At 35.1% G+C, this 23371-nt stretch overlaps 1 protein-coding gene across 1 annotated transcript in view; it reads left to right on the forward strand.

Annotated features, from left to right (window-relative positions):
* LOC5571377 overlaps positions 1–23371 on the forward strand; it is a 76989-nt gene that overhangs the window by 39977 nt on the left and 13641 nt on the right. Inside the window, exon 2 of the mRNA XM_001659609.2 lies at positions 1813–1902. Within this exon, the coding sequence (XP_001659659.2) occupies positions 1813–1902 (90 nt within the window). The remainder of the gene's footprint in view (positions 1–1812; positions 1903–23371) is intronic.

Raw genomic sequence — 23371 nt, forward strand, 5'->3', positions numbered from 1 at the left:
GTTTAACTATAAACGTATGCGTACGATATGATTTTAATCTTTTCAGATTTTTTAGAGACTTATTTTGTGTCAAACCGTATTCCGAGCTGGCAGCACCCTCTCAAATTTCATTGATATTTACTGGATGTGCATCATACTAAAAAAGCATACATATTTGAAATGTGAAAAATCGTGTTTTTTTTTTCTCTGACATTATTACATTTTCCCTCTGTACTAGACAAAACAATGAAAGAATAATATTTTCGATGAGGTCTCATATTTTTTTTGTATTGTAGTGAAATGCATCAAGAGTTAAATATTTACAACTACATTTTTCGGGTTGGCGTTCAACGATTCAAACTGGATTCACACCTTCTTCTTTCTGGCGTTACGTCCCCATTGGGACAGAGCCTGCTTCTCAGCTTAGTGTTTTTATGAGCACTTCCACAGTTATTCACTGAGAGCTTACTATGCCAATGACCATTTTTGCATGTGTATATCGTGTGGCAGGTACGAAGATACTCTATGCCCTGGGAAGTCGAGAAAATTTCCAACCCGAAAAGATTGGGATTCGAACCCACGACCCTCAGCTTGGTCATGCTGAATAGCTGCGCGTTTACCGCTACGGCTATCTGGGCCCCTAAGGATTCACACCTGTAGTATTTTGAATTTGAACATCGCCCGTTCCAAAACAGACGTAATCAGTCGTTTTCCATTTCCACAATTAAGCACGTCTCGTTATAGGAGAACACTATTTGTCCAGGATATAGAGTTTTGAAATCACCTTTCTTCCGTTTTGAAAAACATAGCTAGTGTAAGTGGATCCTGGCAGAATTTTGCATTGTGCATCAGTCAATATCAGCAATAATTTAAGATTTTTATTGTAATGTCAGTTTCAGATTTGTTAAATTTTATTCCAATAGTACAATTATGTTGGTATCATGAAGACGATTCCTTATATTACATTAGTTATTGAGTAACATCACCCCACAGTCCACAATCAAACAATCAATTTCTGGCCCATATTATGGGTCATTAGTTGAAACTTCTAAGATACAGTATTTATAATCAAAGAGAATCAAGAAAAAAAATTGTCGTAAGATAAATCCATATAGAATCTAAGCGAACGATCAACATTTTTTTGCCATATAATTTCTATTTTGTCATATTTGGGAGCTTATGAACGTTTCTGACACTTCTTACAGAAAACGATGATATTTTGATAGCTTTGTAATACCAACTCATTATTTGTAAAACAACACCATTATTTTGCGCTTGAATATTATGCATAATATTTCAAATGATAGGAGACAAATAGTCAATGTGTTTATTTTGAGCGAGTTATCCAGAGTTGAACGCCAAAGTGATCCATAACTGTGTGAGATCCGTAACTATAAGCATGGTAATAAATAATACGTGTTTATTTGATAAAATTATCTTGAAACTGACAAACCATCTCTCGGGGCGGTCAAGTACAAAAAGAAATCCAGTGACCTAATCACTTTGAAATAATTATACTGCTGTTGCTCTTGTACTCACCAAACATGCCAATTGCGACAGTTCTAATGGCATAATCAGAGATCGAATCGGTTATTAGCAAGTCGTTATGAGAAATCACATTCATTACCTTGGTCTGCAGGCTAATTACACATTTTCATTAGGAAAATTGCGACTGATTGTCACCTTTGTGGCGGGGCGCAAAAGCAGAAACACATCGATTCACGAGCGATAAGTTCGCATCCGGCTGCCGATCGTACACATTTTCATTCGTACTTGAATAGTACGGGACTAATCAGTGTCTTACTTTCGTTTTTTTTTTTCCATTGGTTACAGGCACTATTTCTCGCATATCTATCGATACTGGGTCCACCGCCAGCGGTGAAAGCCGTCAAGGATGCACTATATGCATATGCACCGGAATACGTAAGTAGGGCCACATTACGCAACTCAACTGGATAGCGTTATTTTTTCCATATCTACACTCGTCGATCAGTTCCCGCTTGAATTCACATAACTGTTGCTGCACAACAACAGGGTGCTTCATGGTAGCTATTTGATAATGATGCACGACAGCAGATCAATCGTAACGCAACCGACGGAGTATTTTGCATACTACTTATTGGTCAACTTTAAGAACTACTGCAGAATTCATGACGACTTTCACTGTATATGTTGTAGTTATGACTGACATTATACTGTTTATCTGCTCAAATCTAAAACTAGTTTAAATGTGGATTCAAAAATATTAAGCGAAGCAACTCATTTTTGACACCCTTCGTATTCTTGTTTAATTATTCCGACATCTTGCATGAACCGTGAAACTATGAAGGCCATCCAGTCTCCTCTTTAATTAATAATGTGCAAAATGGACTTTTAATTCCATAATATAGTTCCATGGAACATATTTATATTTTTTTTACGAATGTAATTATGTATTATTTTGCCATGGAAAATACCACTATGAGATCAGCAAGATTTACACGGTATTTCCATGTTATTCCCACAAGACTCTTAAAGGTTTCCTACGAAATTCCAATAGGATTCCCCACAGGATTCTCACAGAATACCCACTGGATTCCCAGTCTCATAGGATTTCTTCGTAACTCACATCGGATCATCTTAGAATTCCCAGATGATTTCCATAGGACATTCACAAGAATTACAGATTTCCAGTAAGAAAACACATAATTTTTCAAACGATTTGCTCATTATTTCTGTAGTATTTTCACAACATTTGCACAGTATTTCAACATAATTCTCACAGGATTCCCACAGTATTGCCACTGAAGAGCACTGAAAGACCAGGATTCTTACAGGTATCCTTGGATGCCCATAGAATCCTCAATGGAGTACCAGCAGTCAAACAGAAATATCAGAATCCTCACTGGAATCCCAGGATGCACACTGAATTCCAAAATTCACACCAGACATCTAGCAACTAGGGGAAAAACACTAATTTACGACCTACAAGAATTATGTGCCAATTTTCTGATTTTTATACAAAGTAGGCCAAAATCATATGAATGGGTCGAAATTAGTGTTACTGGAATCCAAGGAAACTCAATATCGCCACTGGTATCCCAATATACACACTGAAATAAAAGGATCAATAGTGGAATCCAAAAATTAACACCGGATTAATTTTGGAATCTCAAGATGCTTACTGAAATCTCAGAATCCACACTGGAATTACAAAATCCACACTACAGTTTTAGGATTATACAACAAACTACACTGGAATACCAATATTCACATTGAAAGCCTATGATCCACACTGTTATAACATAATCCACACTAGAATTCTTGGATCAACACTGAAAACCCTAGGACCCAGACTGAAACACCAGGAGCCACATTGTAATCCCAGGATCCACACAGGATTCCCAGCATTCAAACTGAATCCGCACTGAATCCCAGGATCATAATATACCATCATAATAAAAACCGAAAACCACAGAGGAAATCCAGGTTACACATAGAAATCCCAGGATCCACACTGAAATCGTAGGTCCAACCTGAAATTGCACCATCCACACTGGAGTCCCTGGTCGCACAATAGATTCTCAGGATCCGCCCTGGAATCCCAGTATCCACACTGCAAATCCAGAACCCAGTTTTGATAGCAGGGTCCACACTGGAATTTTTGGATCTACAATGAAATCCCACGATTTACGCTACAAACTTTAATTTCACACTGGAAAACCCGCTTCTACACTGATTACCCAGAATCCACACTGGAAACCCAGCATTCACACTGCAATCCCAGGATCCACACAGTAATCCCTGGATCCACACTGAAAACCTAAGATTCACACTGAAACATCAGAATCCACACTGGAATCCTAGGTTTTCTATTGAAATTCCAGTATCCACACTGGAATCTCTGACATGATACTGAAATTCCACGATCCACACTAGATTACCAGGATTCACACTGGAATACGAAGATCCACATTGGAATCCCAGTGCTGGAATACCAGGATCAATTCTCGAATCCTGAGACCCACACTGAAATTCCACTATCAACACTACAATCTCAGGATCCATTTTGGAATACCAGGATCGCTACTGTAAAACCAGAATCAACACTGGACTTCCAGTATCCTAACTAGAGTCCCAGCATTCACACGGAACATCTCCAAAAATTTACAATGGATTCCAAGGATCCATACTGAAATCCTAGGTTCTACACTGGAATATCAGTATCCTCGCTGGAGTCCAAGTATCTGTACTAGAATTCAACCATTCACACTGGAATCCCAGGATCTATCTTGGAATACCAGGTTTTCACTGAAACACGAAGAGTCATACTGTAATCTAATAATTTACATTGGAATACCATGATCCATACGGGAATCTAAGGATCTACATTGGAAACCTAGGATCCTTGCTGAAATCTATTGTAATTCAGCATTTCACATCGCAATATTTCAGATCGAAATCATACGGTTCACGCTACAATCGCTGGATCCACATAGAAATCTAAGCTCTATGCGAAAATCCCAAGATTTACACTGGAATCCAAGAATCTATATTGAAAGCCCAAGATCCTCACTTTCATCTCATGATTTACACTGTTATCATTCAATCCACACTGAAATACCAGATTTAAGGATGGAATCCCAGAATCCACACAGTGATTCCAAGATCCACACTAAAATTTCAAGATTAACCCCTTAATCCTAATGTAAATCTTATAAAAGGATCCACACTGAAATACCAAACTCCAGGCAGGAGTATCAGGGTCCATACTCAAAATCCAAGATTCATACTGGATTCCCATGATCATCACGGGGATCTTGAGATCCACACTGGTATCCCAATACCCACACTGGAATGAAAAGATCCATACTGATATACCAAGATCCACAATGTGGATCATAGGATCACTGTTCGAGCATCCACTCTGAAATTCATGGTCTACAACATTAATCTGAAATGATGATCTACACTACAATTCCAGGATTCAAACTTCAATAAAGATCAATACCAAGGTCCGAAGGCTTTCAGATCCACACTTCAGAGAAATTTTAAGATCTATACTACAATCCCAGGATTCCCATTGTATTCAAAGGATCCACACTGAAATACTAGGATTCACACTGGAGTTCCAGGATCCACTATAGAATCCTAGGATCGACATTTGAATCCCTAGTTCAAACTGAATTTCGGCGATCAACATAACAATCCTACGATCTACACTAAAATCCCACTCCACTCCGCGAAGACATACCGTGAGGTGATTCCGGAGAGGTCTGAGGCCAAGAGTAATGTCGGTGCTTTCTGTACATCACTTCAGTGAGAATTGCTCATGTACAGTGCATGGGCTGGTTTTAGTGGGTTTTCGTTGGTGCGACATCCCTACATTCCTTGATTGTGAGTTACCTTCTCAGGAAATCCGTTTGCAGATTTCCCTTTTCTTGTAAAAAAACACTTCAATTTCAAACTCCACACTGATATCGAATGATCCATACTGAAATACCAGGAATCACATTGGAAACCCAGGATCCACACTGGAATTCTAGAATCTACACTGGAATCCCAGGATCGAATTATACAATCCACACTACAATACCAGGATCTAAAGTGGAATCAAAGAACCCACACTGAAATACCAACATCCGCACTGAAATCCCAGGATCCACACTGGAAACCCATGATCTGCACTGGAGTCTCGGGAGACACAGTGGAATCCCATGATCCATCCTGAAATCCCAGAATCCATTTTGATACCTCAGAATACACACTGGAATCCCGGAATCCTTACTGGCTTCTAGGCTCCATTCGACATTATTTCATGAATCTATGATTTAGAAACCACGCTCATTGTAACATTAGACGAGCGTGGTGATGCAAATAAGAACAGCTGACAAAACAACTAAATTGATATATTTTGTACTTTCTGCGCAACCCAGTGGAAGAAGCCTGAATTGAAAATCCTGTTATTAGACAGTCCTGGATCTCTTTTACAACTTTGCCGAAAGTAACCATCCATCCATTTTATCTAAAAACTTAACTGTATTTTAAAAGTAACTGATCTCAAAATGAATGACTGGACGTTAATGGATTTATGTTACCTTTTGAACATACTTAACATATTAAAAACCAAAAGTTTTTACAACGGAATCGTTTTCGGTAATGTCATGTTTATCCACTACCACATTTTCCTTGCTCACAACGTTTGCAGAACTCATGTGAGTCTTAAATATTCGGTAGTAACATTCATAATAATAGAATTCAATGTTTCAAAAACTTAAAAAAAAAACGTATGAATACAACTAAATTTTCGCAATAACCACAATTATCATTAACTCATTAACGTATGAAAGAAATGCACCATTCATGCATTGAAAACGTTGATCCGAACTTTTTACTATATTAGTCATTCCGATCAATATTACTCCGCTGGCTTTTGTCTCCATTCAGTAAATTATTAAAACTACAGTTATTATCTCTACCATATTCAGTAGAAAGTGAATTGCTTAACTGTTGGTCTGTATTTTTCCATTGAAAGCACATAGTTATCGCTATTTTTACGTTTTACTTTCGAGCCTTGTTAAAAACGTACCGAACTGATAAATCGAGAATATGTGTGTAGTTAGAATGCCGACGCTGACTGGAAGTTCAAGGCATTGGAGTAGAATGGAAAATTGTTTCTGGTCAAAAGAGCTACAATTTGCATAAATGACATATAATATACGCATAATCGCAAAACTGTCCCAAGTGCCAATTTCATTATTTTCCAAGAAAACCCTTGAGACTGGACTTTTATTGCTTATAATGATGTAAGAAGTTATTTGCAAATATGTCTCTTTTCACTAGTAGCTGCAAAAGTGACTTATATGCCTTTATGGAAAAAATGCATTTTTTTCTAATTTTTCAATTTTTAATGAAATATTTGTATAAAACTACATCTAAAATATACTATTTCAAGCATGAACTTGCTCTGGTGTAACGTCTGGTTGAGCCAAGACCATATACCGTTGCAAGATTTTTGGATTTTTTATCACACACAACTAATTTTCATACTTGTGCTATTTAAGAAGTATACCTAAAAAAAAGTAAAAATCTCGAAGAGTTGCAGCTGTATCTTTCAGACATCTTAAGGAACACTCTAAGAAACACGTTTGTGAACTTTTTTGAACCGATAATCAAAGTTACATGTTAGTATTTTATAAGTTTGACATAATAGTCAACTCAACGTGCCGATTTCTCATATTAAAAGGTAAAATTGGTGTTCTTATCCCATCAAATATGCTTTACCAACCTTCAGCCATGTTCTCTTTTAGATTTTGATAGAATACATTGGTTTCATCATTCTTCGTACTGCTGAAGGACTGCTGAAAACATGCGACAAAATTTAGTTTTTCTGCTATTTCTACAACTGTCACGTTCGACGCTTGGTGTAGTAGTTTTAGTGCTTTGTATAGTTTACACTAGTAATCCTTTATAAGAGAGATTCGCGGAAGCTGACATTTCTGTCAAAGTGTGAGCCAATCGAGCAGCGAGAGCTGTCAAAGTGCGAGCCAAACGAACATGCGTTATGTTTGTTTTGAACTTTTCTTGAAGAGTAATGTAATGCGCTTGAAATTATTTCGGTAAAAGTAATTTTGTATGAAGCAAAAAAATTAAATATTTTTCTTTTTTAAATTTTTGTCAATGCGATTTTTAGCTGTTGATTTTTTCGACTGTTTATTAGTTTGGATTTGTAGCTCAAAGATCTATAACGAAACAAAATACACTTTTTAGCAATGAGGAAGTCATGTCCGTGTTACAATATTATTCTCGACGCCGAGCAAAATTAGCACTGCTGGTCTGTTGCCAAATCATTCCATTTTACTTCCGCTTATCTCTCTATAAAGGATCACTAGTTTACACCTGAGAGAGAGGAGACAGCTCACTGACAACTGGATTGTTTTCTTGGCTTCTTTGATTTCTTCTTCTCATGTTTGGGTTGTGCACAATGGTTCGGAGAGCACATACTGGGTCAAAACCATTTTCACATCCGATTTGTTATCAAAAAGATCATAAAATTTTAAAAAAAATCAACATCAATTTGAGTTGAGTTAAATATTAAACAATTTTATATGCGAGAGCACAGGGAAACAACCTGCATTTTCAATCACATCCTGTTTTAGTTTGGCCAAATTATGACGGTTTCTCACGCTCTGCCCTTCGAATGTGCGGTTTTTCAGTGACAGTTGATGACAGGTTCCTTGACTTTTGGGAGCTCGCAATCTAAGCCAACCTGTTTCCTCTCTCTCAGGTTTACACATACTTGTTTCAATAACGGATGCCATCTATGAACACTTGTAAATACTAAAATAACTTGAAATTTGTTTTTTGTCTATGGAGCAACACACTGTTTGTATCTAAACATCTGTGCCATGCTTCTTGGAACGCATTTTAGTGAACTATTATGTTTGATCTCTACTTTTTGATAATTGAAATGGTTCAGTATCCATTAAAGCATATCAGTTCTTATTGATTTATGCAAAATGAAATGATTGTCATTGTAAATAAACAAAGATAATTTGGAATACCCCTAAAAATAGCCGGGTTACTTGACCCAGTGACTCAATGAAATAACTCCGGTTATAGGAATATTCCAGAATTCCTCTGGCCATTTCTAGAAACTAGATACACTCCCGTGCATAAATTTGGGTTTACCCCTAAAACACATACCAAAGTGTTTGGTCCGTATCTCTGTAACACGTCCCGATTAGACGGAAGAAACAATATTATAACAGAATGTGTTCCCCTGATATGATTTTTTTATCTCACCAGTTGTTATAAAACATGTACCGTTAGTAGTTAAAATACCAAAAAATCTAACAAAATTTGCACCAAATTAAACTAAAATGTAACAAACTCTGTTACAATTATATCAAAATTATTACAGAATGTGTTGCAACGTTGTTACAAAATAACAAAATTATTGCAAACTATGTTACTGTTTATGACATCGGATGTTATTTGCAACTAACTTATAAATGCGATGTCAAAAATATAACAAATGTTGTTATAAATGTGTTGCTGAAAATATAACAAGTTGAGAACAAAGCCATCTTGATAACAAAATTTTATCCACTTCTGTTATTTTTAACTGCAGCTGATAGGAATGTGTTATAATCTTGTAATGTGGTTCTGGTCGGGGTCCGAAGGAACTCTCTTTGGCGGATTCAAAAGGCAATGAGTTATTCTTACTTCGTAGGTATTTTTCCAACATTTTTTTTTTTAATTTTGTATACTAAATTTGTGAACACAAACTTATGCTCGGGAGTGTATGTGTACCAGTATACTGTCAAAAAATATATGAATCCATTAAGTATTCGCTGAGCGGTGAGGGTTTTAGCATTTTTGCTTTGACTCTGGCCTTTACGGATTAAGTGAACCTGATTTCAAAACTTAATCTTCAGGGCATCCTGTTATTTATAATCCGCAATGGTAATGAGCTATAGGCTGTTTTAACGCTCATGCGTTTTGCTGCACCCTTTTTACGGGCGGTAGACAAAACTTGTTCCGCAGTGTAATCTGTTTTTTCTCATTTTGTTGTTCCATCTAACTTAACACCGACCATATATCAGTGAAAATGAACAAATTTCGAAGAAAAGTCATCATTTACTAATGCGTTATCCATGAACGTATTCGCGTATTTGAAGTCATATTGAGAGAGTTATCCTTAGACTTATGCGATTTTTATCCGTCCTTGCCCCTGACGTCGGTAGCCATCTATTAACCCTTGATATACCGCCGGTTCAAACTCAGGATTTCTGAGCAATGTGATAGTCAAGTGGCATGAGCCCAATCAAATTGAGTGTCCTTCATCCTTTCGCTTTTTGTAAAGTTCTTTCATGTTTATTGCTTTTCGACATTTGGGACATATTGAATGCTCAATGTTCATAAACTGCTTTTGCCATAATTCGCTCCAAATGGCGCAGCCTCAAACGTGCGTATATTGGAACTGTCGACTCTCACTGTCTGCCTCCACGCTGAGTGGCTAAACTAAATAATGGATTCAAGTGTCAACGTCTAATTAAATACCTTGTAATGTCATTATTAATTTATTGCGATCGCTATCGAAACATGCCGCGATCGCGCGCGCCCCTGCTGTCACACCGTTGGGCTTCTGTTTGCTTCTTCCTTCTTCCAGTTTCATTCATGGCGACCCCCAAACGGAGCGCAAGGATCGAAGGGGAACCGTTGACCGTTTGCGCGATCGTGTAAGAAATATCTACATTTGAGAACTCAACATAAGAAAATCAACAGACAAATCTTATGAAATAATTCGAGTTGAAAAAAATAAGCTTGCATATGTATTGATGATAAAATTTCAAAAATTTGCATTACGAAGTTTGTAATTAAACTTGATGAATTTCGTTATGTTTGTTAAGATGTTCATGGCCAATTTTCATAAATTTCTGAGTTTATTCATAAGAGATACATGAGCTCCCGCTTAAAAGTTTGGGTTCACCGACAATACATAGGTCACCTCCCAATATGGTGTAGAGCGCACATTTTTCCTCTTCTGATTGACTTTACGTCATTACTGGATTAGAGCCTGATTTGCTTTCCTCGACAAAGTTGATCAAAAAAGCATTTTCTACAACTTTTGTGAAGACATCAACCTAGTATATTGAGAAATTCGAAATAAAATTTATCTACGTCCCTTTTGGAGGGATTGATCAAAATGATGAATACATCTAAAGAAGCACAATTATTTTCTTAGAAACGTTCTAGAAGACACCAAAACGCATGGAAGCGTAATTAAGGCGATATTAATTATGAGCGCTAAAATGACGAAATCTTCCACTATGCATTGCAATTATTTTCCAAAATGTTTCAGAGGTTTGTTCATAGACAAAAGTTAATAACTCCGAGTTTTTTTTCGGTAAAGTTGTGCACTTTTAGATGTTACGCGAATGTGCAAAACACTCAACTTATCAATGAAAGTATGTCTTTAGACAAGTAACCACTAGCCCGATAGCTGGTTAGCTACTCCCAAGCTATATCTGTTGGTTATTTGTGCAACTTCGATTATTCTGGTCAATCACGAAGTAGTAACTACAAATTGTACGGTCATCAATGCTTATTCTTCAATTGAAAATCTTCCACTATGATTTTTAAACAGATGGATTGCTTTCATATGTATCAAGTTTCAAATGACTTGCGCAATCCAAAGTTAATTTTAATTGTTTTTTTTCTTCAAAGCTAATCATTCACTTAGGATCCATTAAAGACACAATTTAGTGCACAATTCCGAATTCAATCAATTCTCTTTTGAACTTGATCGTGGAGTGACATCATGACAACCTTCTCCTTAAACTTAGCCAAGGATTAAGTTCGCGGTCATGAACTGGGTTGCCATTAAATTGTTTAAGTCTGATTTAAGGAAAACAACCCAATCTGGCTCGACATGGTTGCACTTGATGGAGTTGATGACATTTAACAGCCGCGCTGGTTGTCACCACTTCGATGATACAGTATTTGAAACAACCTTTAGTGCACTAGCTCCAGTGAAATCTCCTCGAATGATTTCAAAACTGTAGCACGGTCGAACATCACATGAGTTGACTTGTCGAGCCGGATTCGATACATCAAGATCTAATAAAATAAACACTTTATAAACGTCGCTCGATGATGGCCAATGGTGCCATAAATTTGCCAAGATCAAACGATCGAAGCAAATCGATTCAATGGGTAACACTTACACGCCCACTTTTGTGTCGGACACATTATAATTGTGAGACGCCCAATTGCATATTACGAGCGCAGGGGCCGGAACTGCGATTGACATCGTACCCAGTGGTGTTTAAATCTTGTTTGAAATGAAATATAGGTGAAGGCAGTCAAATTACCTGGTTCCAAAAATTCACCAATACCCATTAAATTCCATAGATTCATCTTTAATATAAATATTTTGCAAAGAAGCATAGCAATTCTTCAAAACTTCATACGATGAACGTCAGGATTGGGGCCTTCCTTAGCCGAGTGGTTGGAGTCTGCGGCTACAAAGCAAAGTCATGCTTAAGGTGCTGGGTTCGGTTCTTGGTCGGTCCAGGAGCTTTTCGTAATGGGAATTTTCTTGACTTCTCTGGGCATAGAGTATCATCGTACTTGCCACACTATATACAAATACAGAAATGGCAACTTTGGCGAAGAAGGCTCTTAGTTAAAAACTGAGGTGCTCATTGAACACTAATATTCTTTACAGTATGAGAATACATTTATGGGAAATGCATTTGCAAGCGTTAACAACATTCAAATTTCGTTGATTTTTCACTGAGCTATATATGTATGAAAATTGACACATTCTCACTCATCTCATCAAATTTGGTATTACTTATCAATAACTATTAATTTGATTGACTTTACAGAGACGGTAGCTCCATCAGAGAAAAGTCTCTTAAAAACAAAATAAAATGACATCAAAATAGTGTAAGCCCTTCCAGATGTTAGGTATTCTATCACACCCTAAAATGATCAATTTAAAAAGTAGTTATTTAGAATAAAATTCATATGAAATTAACTACTTATCCCAAGTAGGTTGTTGTAAAACGTCATGTAATCCCAATAAAAAATGACACATTAGTCTTCTTTCGTTTTCCAGATCATTCCGGAGACTTTCGCAAACTTTTTTATCACACTATCACGTCGCATCCCTTGTCGGGTGCAACTGTGAAAAACTTACGTCAATCCGTTCTCAAGTTGTTTCGTTACATACAAACACCACTCCAGTTTTATTTATATATGAAGATAGATTATTGCATCTTTTGATTTATTTTAATGAATCTTTTTCGAAACAAAAGGAGGATGAGTTCGCTTCTTTTATGTGCATCTTAAAGACGTAAAATCGCATGATTTTTTGGGAGTATGTAAGGAATTAAGAATATAGATGTACAATTGAAAACGTTTTTTAAAAAAAGCTCTCCATAAGAACCGTGAAATAGGTCAGAGTTGATCACTTTTTAGCAGATCTGTGAAATAAGATCTGATGGGATGCATGTATTATCATCCTAATACCGTTAAGTCACCAGTCACCGTGCGGCCTCCATTCACCGTGCACATATACAAATTCCTACAGAATATTCATACAATTTTCACAAATTATTCTTTTGTCAGCAAAATAAGATAAAACTGGTGAAATGAAGTAATTTATGTCACAAAGCAGTTTGAAAAACCTAGTTTATATTATCAAAATCATATGAATTCTGTTTGATAATGATATTTTTCAAAACTCTTAGTAGAAACGCCAAAAATTTAGATTTTTTATTTTAACGTTAGAGTATGAAATTTTTCAAAATTTCAACAAGTTTTCACTGTGGATACTATTAGTAAGATGTATTTTATTGTATAAGCAATGAGATTTTATGCAAATCAGATTTTTTATTGTGTTCCAGTCGAAACCTAAATGCACGGTGAAGGGACCCTTTTCAATATATATGGTTCCTATTACCGTGCATTAGTGTAAAAGCCATGAAATTATTCGGTAATATTAGATTTATTGTTTTGTCGTGATTAAACTACTTCATATTTGGTTTTTGAGTGAAGATGGAATTGTTTGGACAATACAGTCAAATCTCCTATAACGATTTTATTAAAAAAATAATAATTTAGCCAAGTTTTAAACTTTTTATGGTTTTTATTGTAAATGAAGATTTGAATACTCTTAAAAATGAGTGCGCACAGTACTAGCAACATAGTTGCTCCATTAACAACCTTTCTTCAAGATATGAAATAAAATCAGGACGAAAACTTTACGCACGGTAAATGGTGCACTAGTATGCACGGTGAATGGTGACATAGAACGGTACGAGGCGACCTTAACATGACATTTTCAAACATGTTTTTTAAGTAATTTTTTGTTATGCATCACTAGTTTTAGATTTTTCACTGAATTATGATATAATTGCACGCTACGTAGTGGTATTCCAGTACGCTTCAAATTATTTGGAAAAGGTTTATATTTTTTTGAAGTGCAAATTTGTCTTAAATGCACGGTGAATGGTAGCTTGACGGTATATTTACATCAGAACTGATGGATGTTCATTGAATTATTTATGTAATACAGCCCTTCCATGAAAACCCGATCTAGTGGGTCTCCGAATTCCTTGCAAATTTGCTATTTTGTTCCATATCCGAAATAAGGATACACGTATTTTTGGATTTTTTCATAAGGGTGACCATTTCCAAAATAGGATGACCAGAAAAATCGCGATTTTGCAAAATTTTTATTTTTAAAAAAATTATAACTTTTGAAACGTTAGACCGATTTTCAATCTTTTTGGACGAAATGAAGGCTAAAGATTTTGAATTTTTGGGAAAAATATAAAATTTCACAAAAATTTTGTTTTTACATGGAAAAACTCAATAGTTTCCGTTTTTTCTTGTTTTGAAGGCCTCGGGACCAAAGGGGCTATTGCTGCTCTCATTTTTTCTTAAAAGTTTCTTAAAAATTTAACGTAAACTGTCAACTTTTCAGCGTTGTATGTTTTTAGTTTTTGAGATATTTTTTTTGAAAATAAAAAATCAGTCATTTTTCATCGGCACACACTGTAGACCTCAGCGCATTAGATTTGTAATGTTTGAAAAAAATCATAACTTTTGAACAGCTCAAACGATTTCCAATCTTTTTGTATGGAATGAAAGCTTAAGGTCTCAACTTTTAGGAAAAAATAGAAAAAAATAGAAAACTTCGAAAAAAAATTTTTTACATTGAAATATATGAAAATTTCTAAAATTTTTTTTATATATTTTCACGTTTAAACATATTTTTTTATCAGATTTTTCAATTTTGTCTGAATATTTGAAATTTTAAGCTTTCATTCCATACAAAAAGATTGGAAATCGGTTAAGCTGTTCAAAAGTAATAATTTTTTTTAATCATTACAAATCTAATGCGCTGAGACCTACAGTGTGTGCCGATAAAAAGATGACTGATTTTTTATTTAAAAAAAATATATCTCAAAAACTAAAAAACATACATCGCTGAAAATTTGACAGTAAACGTAAAATTTTAAACTTTCAAGAAAAAATGAAAACAGCGATAGCCCCTTTGGTTCCGAGGCCTTCAAAACACGAAAAACGGAAACTATTGAGTTTTTTTATGTAAAAAACACATTTTTGTGAAATTTTATATTTTTCCTGAAAAGTCAAAATCTTTAGCCTTCATTTCGTCCAAAACGATTGAAAATCGGTCGAACGGTTCAAAAGTTATAATTTTTTTAAGAATAAAAATTTTGCAAAATCGTGATTTTTCTGGTCACCCTATTTCGGAAATGGTCACCCTAATCAAAAAATCCAAAAATAAGTTTATCCTTATTTCGGATAAGGAACAAAATAGCAAATTTTCACGGAATTCGGAGACCCACTAGATCGATTTTTCATGGAATGGCTGAATAAATAAAAATAATAATAATAATAATATTGAAATATTAATATTTAAAGAACAGAATTTTGTTAAAATGCTATAATAACAAAAAAATTTCGAGAAAACAAAATGTGAAGTTTTCGATTCCGAGGGTTGTTCAAATCAATTACAGGAACGACTTTGGCACGATTCGTTTTAGATAACTTCAACGTTCAATTTTGGCAACAGGGGATTTTTTTTTATTTTCGGACGATTTGGGCCGGAGGTTCTCCGATTTGTATGAAATTTTCACCAGAGGATATTTTATATTAAAAATATAAAAAGAAAAACATTTCCCAGAAAATTTTTCATCATGGAGAAAATTGTCGGAAAAATAGCGGAAAAACTATCGTCTGTATCATGAAAAAATTTAGAAAAAATATTTTTTGTTTTATCAATCCATACTCTAACTTTCGTCCATAGACGCCAAAGTGGTATCTTTTACCGTTTAGGCAACAGAACTGAAAAACTAATGACCACCCGCACGCTTCCCATAGGAAAATGTATTCTATTGTGGGCCTCATAACCGTGCGCTAACGACGGCAGTAATTTACACGCATTGTAAGTGTAACGCAGTAAACCAGCCTTCTCTTTCCAGTCAGAAGAAGCTTTTCGTCAATTGGAGCACTCTCCATTGGTCTGTTGAGAGTTTTGTGTGTCCTTTATACGTAACCTTTACTATTGGTACTAACAGGCTTTAATTGAAAACGATCCTAACATTTAATAATATTGGTAATGATATAGGTAATAAGTACTGACCCTCAGTATATAGTTGCCAATAAAAAAGGATTATAATGCAAACATAAAGTGCTATTTGTAATTTACTTGCTTTTTCAAATTCGGCTAACCAGCCAAGTGGAAGTTTAACAACTACCGAAAAGCTAAATATTACATATAGTTTGCAATTGGATTAAACGGACAAATTGATGTAAAGATTTGCCAAAAAGTTACACGTCTTCTCAGTGAGAATCGAACTCACGACTCCCTGGTCTCTAGTTAGGGCGCGTTACCCCTACGCCATGAGAGGACTCATGAACGCAGAAGTTAACCTGTAGTGTGCTATTTCAATACCTTAAAAATAATGCGCTCTCGGGCTAGACATTGGATATATATAGAAGGCGTTGTGTTTGGATGGGCATCTAATTCTTCTGAAAGAGGTACACTTTGCGAAAAAGGACTACGTGATTATTAAGTTGAAATCGAATTATAGTTGTTATTTTTGAATGTTTTCACATCAAATTTCATTTGATATCAAACTACTAAAACACACAGAATGATTAAAAATTGAAAATAATCAAATAATTACATATAGCGAAATAGGGAACCATTATGTCCATAACACCTACCCTATACAAAAAAAAAGATTATGGTTCAGCCAAAAATTTTGTTACTTCCAATGTTTCTGCATGCCTTTTTGAGGCATAGGGTAAATTATGTATTTTGGACAGGCTATGGATATGTCTGGGAACGGCGATCGATTAACTACATTAGATACTTATATTTTATTACGTTATGATACTTATATGCTTAATGTCTCATTGTACTTTGAGTTTGTGGAGAAAAAAAGCTTACCAACTGTAATATTAGCTTCCAAAATAGCGTTTTTTGGCGGCCTGTCTGTTATACATTTCGGACACCAAATATACATTTTGGACACCCTCATGTGAATATAATTTGGACAGGGGCGTTATCTCAATATCCATACAATGGTTTCTTGAAAAGACGATTGTTTTATAAAACTTCGAGAGTTTACATGTGACTTACGCAATTTTTTCGCTTATTGGATATGTATAATAGCGTTAATCAATCATTTCATTTAATGCAAGCAAATATCATCAGATCCAAAGAAAACGCCTGCAAGTATGCATGCATGCGACATTCCAGTGTATTTCATCAGATGGCCAAATTATATCAACAGAACAAAAACCCTAATCTATTTTGGACATCACCTGATTTATGCCTTATATACTCATGTTAAGGTTTTAGATGAACTTAGCTTAAATTTTAGATATATTTTATCATATTGCCACTTTTAAACTTTTGATGAATGCCAATTCTGAGCTCTATTATTGCATTTAATGAATGTTCTTGAAATGCACGTCCTCTTGCATTCGTAGGTTTCACAGATGTTCTGTTGATACAATTTACAATTTTGATAGTTTTGAAGCCTATTTGTAATTGTTTTGAAAATGGTCATCATTATTGAGTAGCATAGTGTATTGATAATGCAATACATGATTTCCCGTACATATATTCCTCACCATCTCATTGGAAATGAGCACAGAACGACTAACCTGTCCAAATAATATACATGTCCAAGTTATATACGTTACCCTACCAAGTTCGAAATAAATAAATTTAATTCGTGGTCATTATTATAGTGATAAAAGTTTTGTAAAATCAACCGTTCGTTTATGTCACGTTTCGATTTAGGTAACATGAAATTATCTGTCATGTTGCCAAAATCGGACGGGCACTGTACTGCCAAAGGTTTCCTGAAGATGGTGGGTTAAGGCTGGGCCACAATGGTGTGAGCGGCAACGCGGCGCGGCAGGTTTTGACAGAAAATGTATGGGTTAACTGTCAAATCTTGCCGCGCCGCGTTGCCGCTCACATCATTGTAGCTCAGCCTTTACCTGACTTAAAGTCGTTTGGCATAAAGCCGTTTGGTATGAAGCAGTTGGTATAATAACACTGCGGAACACGGTTTTGTTTCAAGCACTAAAATGCCGCTATTGACTTAAGTAAAGATTGCTGAATCCATTGTCATTTTCAGAAATATCATAACACGTCTAGATTTTAAGATATTAGCTGATGAAAATGCTAAATTTGACTATTTCAGCCAACTTGCTTGCAAGTTGGCAAGCTTGTATGGCGATTAATTTGCTTAATTTGCCTCAGAACTGAAACTTTATGTGTATAACAATACTTATAAACAAAGTTCATAAAACTTCCGATGTTAAAAAGTTATTTTTTGTTGGTTTAGAAAAAAAATGTATTTTGCCATATATGACAAACGAAGTATTTTGTATGGAGACTGCAAGCATGTTGAAAAAATCGATTTATTCTAAATTTTACCGTGAAATTTCAACCAAAATATATCTGAAATGAAAGCGAAAGTTATTTTTTGCATGCTTGGTGAATTGGATCCCAAAAAATTTTGATAAATCTTTGTTTATTTTTTATGTGAACATCAATAAAACCAGTGTTTTATGCAACTTTGGCGACCTGTAGCTAAAAATTGTGACGTGCTGGAACATTTCTCAGAACGGCATCAGATTCAGCAGCCCAAATTCTACTAGAGACACATAATTTGATCCTTGAGACACGCAAAAATGTCATTTTTGTTACGCTGTGTAGTCATTTGGCATAAAGTCTTTTGGCAAAACGGTCGTTTTTCCTAATAGTAGTTTAGCATAGTAGTCGTTTGGCATAATGAGTCTGAAACCATGGATTTCTTAGAGTGACATTCATCTTTACGTTTCTTTTGAATCCCACTGTCCGAGTAGCACGCTAAACGGTTTCTAAGATATATCAATAAAACCGTCTGTAACTTACCTAGTTCTAGTTCCGTTGCATATTAATATCACAAGCTCATAAAGGTTCATTCCCGTTCCAACAAACTTGCATTTTGCATTACACCTCGCATTTGATGTTTATTTATTTATTTATTTATTTATTTATTTATTTATTTATTTATTTATTTATTTATTTATTTATTTTCGTCAACCGACGTAGACTAGTACATTTTACATATGCATATTTATGTTTTATTTCTTAATACTAAAATTATGAAATTTATAAAAAATATTGAAAAAGAAAGTGTAGTGTAAGTAACGTTAATTTCATTTTGTTTTATGTTATGTGTTGCGATTTCTAATGGATTTGAAGTATGTTTTTAGATTTTGCCGAGACATGGTAAAGTCAATAGTTTCGCAATGTTGATTGTAAATGGCCATCATTTGATTTAGGGGCCCATTTTTGGCATAATTTGTTCGATGATGATTTGTCAAGAATAAGTTACGATTTCGTAGTTGCCTAGAAGGAGCGTAGAAATTTAATTTTGATAAGATTTCTGTAGAATCAATACGTTGCGAAACGATATCATTTACAAATGAAACTCTTGCGATTTCACGCCGCTCTTTCAACGTTTGTATGTCAATAAGCATGCAGCGTGCTTTGTAGGGTGGAAGTGGAAATGATGTACAACCTAATTTACGAAGAGCATATAGTAGAAATTGTTTTTGTACAGATTCTAATCTTTCTTAGTGTGTCATTGAGAAAGGAGACCATACAATGCTGCAGTATTCCATGATTGATCTTACATATGCAATATATAGAGTTTTAATTGTGTATGGGTCATGAAAGTTGTAGCAGAAGCGTTTTATGAACCCTAGCATGTTATTAGCCCTGTGAATTATTGTATTCTAGTGGTCTACGAAAGAAAGCTTAGAGTCTAAGATTACTCCTAAGTCCCTTACTCTTTCACATTTTTCCACATTTTGATTTCCTAATGAAATTGAAATGGGTGTTGTTTTTCTTTTTCTGCTAAATGATATTAGGTTGCATTTTTTTACATTCAGTTCTAATAGGCTTTTTTTGCACCATATGTAGAATTTTTCTATTTCATTGCGGAATACATTGATGTCTTCTTCATTTCTTATTTCCAGGTAGAGCTTCATGTCATCGGCATAAATTAACACTTTGAGTTTATTGAAAATGAAGGAAATGTCGTTTACATACATAATAAAAAGAAGAGGTCCCAAATGAGAGCCTTGAGGGACACCCGAAGTGACTTGAATTGGTTTTGATTTGTTTCCTTCGAATTTTATTATTTGTTGGCGGTCAGTTAAATACGATTCAAGCCATTTCAGCAGTCTTGGCTCGATTCCAATTTTTTTTTAGTTTGAAAAGTAGCATTGGTATGTCTATGTGATCAAATGCCTTGCTAAAGTCCGTATAAAGAGCTTCTACGTGGTTTCCATTGTCCATTGCATTCAACGAATAGTCAACAAATTGAAGTAAATTTGTTGAGGTCGAGCGGCCTTTAAAGAAGCCATGTTGTGTGTCAGTAATTTTATTTTTGATTTGAAGAAATAGTTTTTCGTTGACAATTGACTCGAAAAGTTTTGGAATACAAGAGATAATGGCAATACCACGATAATTACGTATGTCAGATTTTCGGCCAGATTTAAAGATAGGCACTAAAAAGGAGCTTTTCCATATTTTTGGGAAGATTCCGGATTCAAGGGATTTATTAAAAAGCCAAAACAATCGCGCTGTAAGTTCTTTTGCTAAATTTTTCATAAATATTGGTGGAATCGTGTCAGGGCCGGGACCTTTTGAAGCGTCCAAATTCATTAGAGCGTCTGAAATTTCCCGCACATGGATTTGATTTACACCAATATCTCTAGAAAATTCCGGATAAAACGCAAAATAATTGCGATCGCGGTCTTCTTCCGAAAATGTAGTATAGATTTCTTGGAAAAATATATATATATATTTGCATATAGATTGCAAATTTTATCTGAGTTGTCACCCACATTTTCATCAAGGTGCATAACGGATGGAAAATTGTCAGATTTTAGTTTTGTTTTTACGTAATTGAAGAAGTTCTTTGGACAGGACTTTATTTCAAGTTCAGTTTTTGAATTGTATTCTTCAAAAGCATCACTGATGGCAAGATTCAGTTGATTGCAAATGTCCAAATATTTTGCTAAGTTTTCATCTTTCTGGTGTTTCTTATAAATTTTGTGTGCCTTTTGCTTCCGATTTTTCAGATTTTTTATGTGGTTGTTATACCATATTGGATTTTTTGTACTGTACTTGTTTCGCCGTATTTTTTTGGAAGGAATTTCTTGTTTTATGATTTCTAGTACAATTTCATTGAATATGTATGCAGCAGTTTCAACATTTCCTTCATTTCTGATTATTTCTTGCCAATTAACACTATTTAGTCTACATTTAATTTTTTCATAGTCTGCTGATTTGTATTCAAAGGCTTCCTCGTATTCATAGTCGTTGGGTCTTGCATTCTTATGGATGAATAGGGAATATTCGATTGCTGTGTGAAACGCTTCATTTTTCCATAATGGATTCAATGACTCAGTTACACAGAAATCTTCGTAAATGTTTGTCAATAAGAAATCCAAATAACAGTTTTGTCTGTTTTTAATATGATTAATTTGATTTAGTCCTAAATTTGCGGTTTTATCGAAAATAAACTGCAATGTTTCATTGTCCTCGACTACTGGGAGTAAAATACATTCATTTTCAGAGTCCCGAATGAAATCAGCATTGCGTTGATTAAAATCACCATAGATGTGAACCTTAACCTCTGGGGGGAGTTGTGATAAAATTTGTTCGGCACATTGTAAGAAATTATCATACGTGCCTTTATGTGCATGGTCAGGTGGAAAATACACTGAGGCAAACAAGTGTGTTTCACCTGCTATGTGTGACTTTACCCAGACCCAGTGCCGTAGCGTGCTATTGGCCAGGTTGGCACCCGCCAAGGGCGCCAGCCTTTAGGGGGCGCCAAAATGTGTGACTTTGTATAATTTTGGAAGAAACATTGGCAATACTTTGTACAATTTTAGAAGAGACATATTTAGTAAGGGCGTTTCTCAAAGAGACAGGTAAAAAACCCTAAACATAACAATGCAAATTGTGGGACCTAGATAGTCATAGTGAAACACGCGCAGCTATAATGAGGGTTGTTAGTTCAAAACCCCGGTTCTTCTGGGCAAAGAGTATACTCGTGCTTGCCACCCGATATCAAATTCAAATGCAAAAATGGTCAATTGGCAAGTAGAGCTTTCATTAAAAACTGTGGAAGTGCTCATAAGATTACCACTTAGTTTAGTTTTATTGAACATGACGTAAAGTTTTTTTAGCATGTAGAAATAAAACTAGTCTCTGCTTAAATATTCCAGTGCAGACTTTTTCTAAATCGATTGTTTTACCTCGATTGTTTGGTTGCTCATTCCAATAAACCACAGAACACAGAACGAGTCACACCCATCATTTATCTGATAAGCAGGCTCCGTTCCATGCTAAGACGTAGCATCAGAAAAAATATGGTGTAAAATAAGAATTTGAAAAAATGTTGCTCACATGAAATATTGAATCAAAACTTTAAATGCACAAATCTTTCAAAGGAAGTCACGAACAACAGTGAAATTCTAATCTAAGTATTTTGTGCACAAGAAGAGAGCTTAAAATAATAAAGTTTGGTCAGTTAATCTACTATATCTTCAGTTAAGTGCCTTTCAACGGTAATTGGGGTAGATTTCGACTATAATTGGATTCCGAGCTGATTCAGATTGAAGCAGTAGGATTCCACATAATATTAACCCATATTCTCACACAAACCAGAGCATGATGTCCATTACAAAATCTTGGTTTAAATTTCCACATAGTTATATGTGGGATTTTGACAGAATAGCATGCGAGTTTTTGACAACATTTTAAGTAGAATACCTTGTCAGTTTTGGAGGTTTTCCTCACATGACCCTGGGTCGAATGGCATCTTATTCAAGAATCAGATCGAATATTCAGCACAATTCTCACAACATTCCGAACCAGGTTATTAGAGAATTAATTGACATTGAAATGAGAACAGAAATGAAAAGCCATAATACTATTTTTCTCGTAAGAATGTTCTTAAAATTTTCTGCAGTCGTATTGATAGAATGCATTCAAAAAACATCGACAAGAAGTTAAGAAACTTAAGCAAAAATATACGGGTCAGCAATTGTCTACAAGCATTTCTTTGGGAATATACACTATACTGATATTTCAATAGTTCTCAGTGGTTTCTGCAGATTCATGTCTAGCCATATAACAGGAAATGTATTAGAAAATTTCATAACTTCCGGGCTATCAGACAGTCCTTCCAAGAATAAAATTTGGTAAATTGTGTATGACTTTTACTTATCCAATAATCCAATGTTTGTATTCATTTTATATCCTGTAAATAAA

The sequence above is a fragment of the Aedes aegypti genome, chromosome 2 (assembly GCF_002204515.2).
Source record: "Aedes aegypti strain LVP_AGWG chromosome 2, AaegL5.0 Primary Assembly, whole genome shotgun sequence".
NCBI lineage: Eukaryota > Metazoa > Arthropoda > Insecta > Diptera > Culicidae > Aedes > Aedes aegypti.